Genomic DNA, 8300 nt, shown 5'->3' on the forward strand with positions numbered 1-8300 from the left:
GACCCTATTTTTAATCAGACAAGGGATAATCCGACCCATTAGGATTGGGCCGAACCAGGTATCCGCGAGTAGGGCAAAAATTGCCATCCCTACTCTAGCCATGACAAGTGTAAATAACATTCATATTGATAGTAGTGACCAAAGATATTGTTAATTGAATCTAGGAGAAAAAGATTTGCATCAAATTGCAAATGTTTCAAGCTTTTATCTACAACGAGAGTGGCTTAAGATGATTTGATCATGTTCAGAGGAGATCTACTAATGCTCCAGTAAGAAAAAGTGAGTTGATCCATGTTGAGGGAAATGAAAAAAAAGTAGAGGAAGATCAAAATTCACAATAGTAAAAGTTTTAGAAAAATAACATGTCAATTACAAAAATAGCAAAGAGTATGACTTTATATATAATAAAATGGAGAAAAAGAATACAAGTAGCCAACCCTAACTAATCTATTGAGAATCCATAGCCAACCCCAGAATTTTTGGACTAAGGAAACTACCCAAAAAATTTGTTTGAATGAAACTGCTTCTGAAATCCTAGACCAACATTTACTTTCCCTACCTTTTGACATGCTAGTAATAATGCTATATCACCTAGGTATTACATTATGTTGATAGAAACGACAGATCAAAAAAGGAAATGAAAGATATAAAAAAAAATTAAGCTGTTGATTTCTCCTCTTCTGACACATTCCTAGCTAGCTGTTGCAGGAAGTTCCCGAGCAGCCTCTGATCCAAAAACATACTAGGTATCTGCAAGGAAGAACTATTAAGTAAAGCTTGCACACACAACACCCACGCCCACACACACACACACACACACACACAAAAGAGAGAGGGAGAGACCTTTTCCCCAAAGAAAATTTTCGTATTATCAGCTATGGCCTCGACGAATTTAAGGTCAAGATATTGCGGTGTCAGCTTCAACTCGTTTGCTTCAGCTTCCTTCAGTACACTAGATATGTAGAGAGAGCAATATCATTAGAAATTTATATAATACCATATTCATATCTTTTAAACTGAAAAGTGAATCAAGCTTTTACCGGTAGAAATATGCATCTGCCAAACTCTTTTCCCGAGCCATGTATATCTGGTTCTCAATTTCTTGCTGCTTCCTGGCACTATCCTTTTCCATCAACTTCTGTTCCATGAGGATCTTACTCACATTTGCAATCTTCTCAGCTTCACTAATAGCCATTTTCTTACTTGTCTCTGCCTCTTTCTCAACCACTCTCTGTTTCTCAATAGCAATTAAGACCTAACAAAGTAACGTAAACATAAAACATAGAATGATGCTTTTTATTAACTTCAAAAGCTTACTATCTAATAAATTATCCAATATGTTTTTCATCGACTGGGTGTGGGTGCAAACACATGCATGTACAAAGTTTGGATATAAGCAAGAAAAAAAAAAAAAGCTTGTAATCTTGAATGCTCATAGGACCAAGCCCAACTGGTTTAAAGGGTAAACTCAATGTGGCCATAATTTGAAATAATAAACATACATTAAAACCACATTTAATTTGTAAAGAATCTGCATATCAAGAATTATATTGTGGTGTATGTCTATTTGCTTTGCTTAACTAACAGAGGAAAACAAAAGAAAGTAAAAGGATCTTCTCTCATATTCAGGAAAAAGAAACTGAACCTTAGTGCGTTCCTCTTCCATCTGTTCAAAATTGCGCCTTATGCTTTCCGGGATGGTTGGCTTTGTAATGCGAACACTCATGATTTCGATACCCGGAGCATAACGTGTGCAGTCACCCTGGAGAGCATCTTTCATCTTTTCGTCAATCTGTGAAAGTTACATGCTTTGTCAATATAGCATGAAATAAATAAATAGAAAAGGATTTGATAACCACTACACTAGTTCATGGCGCCATAATGTTACACAACAATATGAAGTATAGTTGTGTAACATTATAAGGAACTTAATAATGCTGGCAACTTAACACCAACATAGATTCCCGAAATAATCCTTGGAAGTCAACACAGCACTACTAAGTTACGAATGTTCAACTTTAAGTTAAAGATTTCAATATGCTAAACAATCTATCAGATTAAACAACTAAAGCAGAAGAAGAAAAGTACACTACATTTAACAGAACTTGGAAGACTTCCTATACTGTAAAGGTAAATTGGAAGCATCCATACTTGATCAAAAACATCAATGTAGACTTGCTGAAGAGAGTGAGAGCTGCAGAATTTATTGATCTCATGATGAATTTTGTCATATATCCATGTATTGTCATACTGCACCCCATAGTTCAGCAGTGTGTCATGCACATAGTCCTTGTGAAGCCGATTAACAACCTGAAAAGGCATTATAATCAGTGCATATAAGCTGAGCATTTCAAACTTTAGACCACTTGTAAACCATAATGTTGATAAAGAGCAACATCTGCTAGAAGCTGTACCTCTATCTTCTCAAAGTTGATCATGACACCTCCTTTTGTACCACAAGGAATATCCCTCACCTGCAATTATACTCACAGGATAGATTTGAGCATCAGACTGACAAAATGAAATTCCTCAATTTTCATAGCATCGAATTTTACCTGATCTGTCTGAAGGGTTACTTGAACAGGCTCATAATGGGTTATAAAAGGCAGCTTCAGATGAAAACCTGAAAATAAAGTAGAAGCAGAAATTTCATAAGTTCTAGGAAAGCAACTACTGAATGAAAATCATAAAAAAAGGACCATAGTCGAACCTGGATCTGTAATCGTCTTTTGAAGGGCTCCTCCTCTCCAGTAAACCCCAACATGGCCTTCTGGGACTTGGTGCAGAATGGACAAACCATTCCTAATAGTTGATGGTGTTTGATTCATCATCTGTAAAATTTACATTCATGTCAGAGATTTTCAAAATCAAATAAAATGATAATAACACTAATTCCAGTGGCTGAGATTCAGAACAATTCTAGAATTTTAAACAAACTAGCATTTAGTAATCAAATTATATAGTCACTCCAAAAAGAAACACTAATCCACTGTTTTCTTTTTTCAGGTATGCCTCCCAGCAGCAGCAATTACCAATAAGTAAAGGAATGCTGCAAATCACAGAAACAGGACAGGCAGCCAAGAACAACATAACTAGTTTTAATAGTTTTTCGTTTGGTTACTCTTTTGTTCAAAAAACTTATTCAAAGTGGGAACTAAATACATTCCCGTATCTTCAAAGTGGTTCTTTAAAAAGCATGCCCTACAAATTATATTTTAAAATTTTAGAGTTTTCACATGCATACAAATTTGACATTTTCATAAGCTGCATGTTAACTAAAACTGGTTTTGATTCTAGACAAACTGGATTAATAGTGTCATTTTCAGTTCAGCTTGTATCAAACTAAACAAGCTTTGTAATTTGCCAAACACCCCTAAAAACATTCAGGCAACACAATTACAAATAGAGTAATTTAGAGATAACCCTACAACCCCAAGTGCATACTCAGTGCCACAATTTAAATTCCTTTTATTTTTTATTTTTTTAAATGTTAATAATTAACTGACAATGAGCTTTAGAACCACAGCTTGCAATGCAAGGTGAAATGGACAGAGTAAAAGTACTTTGTCTTACTCTTACTATGTTTTATTTTATGCCCCACCATTCGTAATCAACTACATGTCCCTTTTTCTCCTTATAAAGTAATCAACTTTTAAAATGGGGAAAGAAAAAAAAAAATTAGATGTATAACATACTGCAATTAGTGGAGCATAAAGTGGAAGACTAAGAAAGGGATAGAGCATTTTTTTTTTCTTTTTGCAATGGAACACTGTTGAAGCATTTCTACTAAAAGGTATAAGCTATTATTCACTATGATGCACCTCTATTAGAATCATGTAATGACAATATTGATACATCTTGAACCTGACTTGCAACAATGCAAGTCCGCACAGAACAAATACTACCATCACCATAAAGGGAAACAAATACTAGAATTAGTCTTGAGTCACATTTTTGCATGCATTCTAAATCACATATTACGTACAAATCCTGAAATACTATTGAAGAAATTGAACTATGATTTAAACTAACAACAACAATAACAACAAATCTTAATCTCAAGTTTTGTGGTAGGCTATGGATTCTCAACATATTAGTTAGCTTTGGCCACATGAATTATTTTCTTCTGTTCTATTCTATATTAAATCATTTTTCTCTATTCTATTTTATAACCTAATAGATGTTCTACAATCACACAATATTTTGCTTCCCTTTAGCTATGATTATAACTAAGATGGAAATTAATCTAAGAAGCATGGCCACTGACATAACATGGTATACAAAAATTCTTGAATATTTATGTTTAATTCTAGATTTCAGACTATAGGACAAAACTTAAGTTAAATACTGTCCTTAAGTTCCTCTCATAAAATTAACCGACTACTTAACCAAAAAATACAATCCCATTTAATGGGAAAAAATTCATATAATTAAATTTTAAGAGAGGAATCTAAAAAACAGCACCTAAATCATGCCATTAAGTCCTGCCCTTCAACTAAATAACATCCATCAAAATCTTTAAAAACATATCTATAATCAAAAGAATTTTTCTTTTTACCAAATTATGTTTTTTCCTCCTCCTGACTTGTCATAGTTTGACATGTATCTGACTATATGTATGTTCACTCTCATAACATGTGAATCCCACTACAACTATACAAGAATCTCACTGATACATGTATCCAAAGAAGAGATTTTGAAGTAAATATGTTTCTTAGCTTAGAAGAATATATGATGAACATCTATTCAATTATTAAACAACAAGAATAGTACCATTGCGAAACAAACACTATTGAAATAAATAAAATCAAAGAGAGATTGCGATGGACTAGTAATGGTGGTGAGGGTGCAGTAAAGAACAAACAGTGATGGTGGAATGTTTATAGTTTGATAATACCATGACGAAGATGGCGATAAAGGATAAGAAGACTATGAGAATAGCAGAGAAACCACTGCCACCACCACCGCGGCGGCCTTGAGGAGGCTGTGGAGTTTCGGCTCTCGGTTGATTTGAATCCATAAATGGCTGTTGGTTCTTGCAGTGTCAGTCCGTCAAGCAGGTTAGAATTTGGGGTGTTTATAGTTTTTTTTTTTTAAGCGTGGAACATGAGCAAGGAATTTACGCAGAAGCAAACTATGATTCTAGCATAATGTTAAAAAATAAAAAAAATAAAAAATAAAAAAAATAAAAAAAAAAAAAAGGAGAGAAAAAAGAAGAAGAAGAAAAGAAAGAGGGAGAGAAGAAAGTCAAGAAAGAAAGAAGGATGCTATGACAAGAAGTCTTCCTCCATGAATGACGCAAACACTCAAATGTCCTTGGAAAATGTTTGAGTTCCAACTTTTTTTTTATAACACAAAAAGCAGGTTATTACGTGGAAGAATTTTATGAGAGTGGCTCCGAGATGAGGCGAAAGAATTTTATGAGAGTGGCTCCAAGGCGAGGCAAAAGGTTCCATACTAGCCTGCTAGGAATGGATATTGATGTTTTAGGAAGCAAAATTGAAAATTTTTTTTGTTAAAAATATTATAAATAGAAATAAAACCTAGTTAAAATAGTATCATAAATAATATAAAAAATGCAATGAACCGTAAATAATATTAAAAATAAATTGGATAATAAAATAAGTTGATATTTTAATTTGTAACTAAACGCACACTTAGTCAATCCCTTGATGTCCTTTTTTTTTTTTTTTTTTGAAACGCCTATCTAATATTTTTTAAATAACACTTTTTGGTCTTTATTTTTAATTCTTATTTTATTTATCATTTAATCCTTTAATTACCTTAATTTACATGAGAATCTTTTTAGAAAAATTTCACATGAGAATTTAATTTGAAAAGTAATAATATTTTGTTAAAATATATATGGTACATAAATTTATTTTTAATTTTTTTTTATATGTACCGTATTTATTTAATCTTAACCCTTAATTTAAGAAATTACCTTATTTAATATCTTTTTTTTCAATATCACTTATCTCAAAAAATATCTTTTTTGATTGAAAAGATAAAATCTGCATTAATTAAATGGACAAAAAGTACAAAAAGTAAGATAGGCTCTTGAATGCAACGCAGTGCTACACAAACTAGCCGGCGGGCGGCGGCGGCAAAGGAGGACAGCACTCACCCCCAAAAAAACTAATGTGTCCGCTGGTTAGCCACCAACTTCTGAGAGTCCTACAAAAGGGCCGTAGCCCCGTGTTGGAGAAACTGCTGGTCTTATATGATCCACTAATTAATTAAATGTTATTATTTATACAATCGTGATATTTTTTATTTTTTTATTGATTAAGAAATTTACACGTATATTTACATAAATAATATCGTCTTATCAGTCAGAGAGTAATCCCTCGGTGGAAATAATAGTTACATCCCGTGATTTTTTATTTTTTTATTGATTAAGAAACTTACACGTATATTTACATAAATAATATCGTCTTATCGATCAGAGAGTAATCCCTCGGTGGATATAATAGTTCCATCCCGTGTAGGAGAATCTCAGATTTTATTGATTTTTATTGCAAAGAGCCAAATATGAATTTTCTTGATTGCGATGATGAAAAGCATTCAGAAAGATACGGAGAGATTTATGCTGCAAGTTGGCAATTGGCAGATAAATTGCTATATAAATTTCTTTCCAGTTTCCAATTGACTCCATTTCATTTCAATTCAAGCAATTTTTTTTTTCTTTTTTTGGGAGAAATTTCAATTCAAGCCATCATTGTTAAAGACTTAGTATACGTTTTGATAGGAATTAAATTTTCCTACATTTGGCGTTTTGTGTTTTCTTTTTCTTTTCTTTTTTTATCTACGTGTTTCAGTTTTTAGGAGACAAAGTGTACTGTTCATGCATTGTTCACGGACTCACAACCACTTTATTTAGAAAAAATATTAAAAATAGGTCCAATAGTACTATTCACATATTTAAAAATTATTTTGCTACAGTATTTTCAGTTTTCAGTTTCAATTTTGAGCAAAATAAGTTATATCCAAATAAACCCTTAGAGCCATTTTAGCCAATTTTCAACTATACAATCAAGACTTTAAAATAATTGGACAGTTAACCCATACTTCCACTCAAGAGTTTTTTTTTTTTTTTAATAAAAATAAATGGCACATATTTTACTGAAACTTCAAACTTTGCAGCATTATATCTTTTTGTACTTTTTAATGCATTTTTGTTAATTTTAGGTAGAAATATTGCTTACTTCCACTTAGCGGTTTACTTAATTTTAATGACTTTGTTAATGAGTGCAGTGAGGTTACAAATATCAAGAAAATTATATAAAACCACTACAAATCTATATAAATATAAATATATATATATATATATATATTTGTGGGGACTATGGCCCAAAGTAACGAGTTGGGCCTTGGGCCCGTCTGAGGACGCCAGCCTGTCCGAGGAGACAAAGTGGCTTAGGCGATCCATGTTGAGCCTATCACGGGAAACAAAGAAAAAAGGTCCGATGAGGAATTCCTCCTCGGATACTGAAAATCCGAAGCAGAGGTACGTCCAAGCTACTGAAACTCATCCCCTAAATACGTGAAAAGGAAGGAAACACAAAATATCTCAGCAAAAACTGCCACCACCACATTGAATGCACTACAGCTACTTTCCTGGTCGCATTAATGTGGAGAAGACCCCTGAACAGTGTTACCTTAGCTACCACAACTCACAAATGACTGAAAGATGTGTCTGATGGGATGGGTGCTCAAGTGGAGGATTGGATGATCAACAAGTGTAAAACCCAGATGATAAGGAAGGGCCTATATAATGTATAGAAACCCCTATAAGGAAGGGGGGCAGAAAAAGAAAGGTAGAATACTGTGGCATGCAAAGAAACCTTGATGTACCGGTCTGTATACATAAATTAAGTTTTGAATCTCCTCGGACCGTGAGATCTTTCAACGTAATGGCTTTTTTTCTTGTCCATGTGTGCCTTTATCCCATGCAAGCTTCTGTCTAACTTATCTAAACCTAGTTCTTTGACCCATACTCTACAAAATTCATTGTGTTGGGCTTTTTTGGATCAAAACTTCACACAATAGGGGTTTAGGCTCCAAAACTGTAACCCTACAATATTAATAGGTAAAGTAGAGAGAAAATCTAATTAGAATTTAATTAAAGTCTAATTTTGCGCCACATGTCCCATCTAATTAAAGTTTTTAAATTTTTTTGCCAAGATAATTAATTCAATGTAAAAAATTAGAATTTAATTAGAGTTTAATTTTGCATCATGTGTCTTATATAATATAAGTTTTTTTAATTTTTATACCAAGTGAGTTAATTAAAAGTA

At 33.0% G+C, this 8300-nt stretch overlaps 1 protein-coding gene across 1 annotated transcript; it reads right to left on the reverse strand.

Annotated features, from left to right (window-relative positions):
• Positions 1 to 437: 437 nt before the first annotated feature.
• LOC115982608 (erlin-2-B-like) lies at positions 438 to 5044 on the reverse strand. Its single transcript, XM_031105251.1, has 9 exons — positions 4898 to 5044; positions 2711 to 2831; positions 2556 to 2623; positions 2415 to 2474; positions 2152 to 2310; positions 1646 to 1792; positions 1041 to 1255; positions 844 to 952; positions 438 to 750 (listed from the first exon to the last, which is right to left on the reverse strand). The coding sequence occupies exons 1-9, from the start codon at positions 5018 to 5020 to the stop codon at positions 658 to 660; spliced, it is 1095 nt and encodes a 364-aa protein (XP_030961111.1). The 5' UTR covers positions 5021 to 5044; the 3' UTR covers positions 438 to 657.
• Between the last annotated feature and the right edge of the window lie 3256 nt (positions 5045 to 8300).

Source organism: Quercus lobata, chromosome 3, assembly GCF_001633185.2.
Source record: "Quercus lobata isolate SW786 chromosome 3, ValleyOak3.0 Primary Assembly, whole genome shotgun sequence".
NCBI classification, from domain to species: Eukaryota; Viridiplantae; Streptophyta; class Magnoliopsida; order Fagales; family Fagaceae; genus Quercus; species Quercus lobata.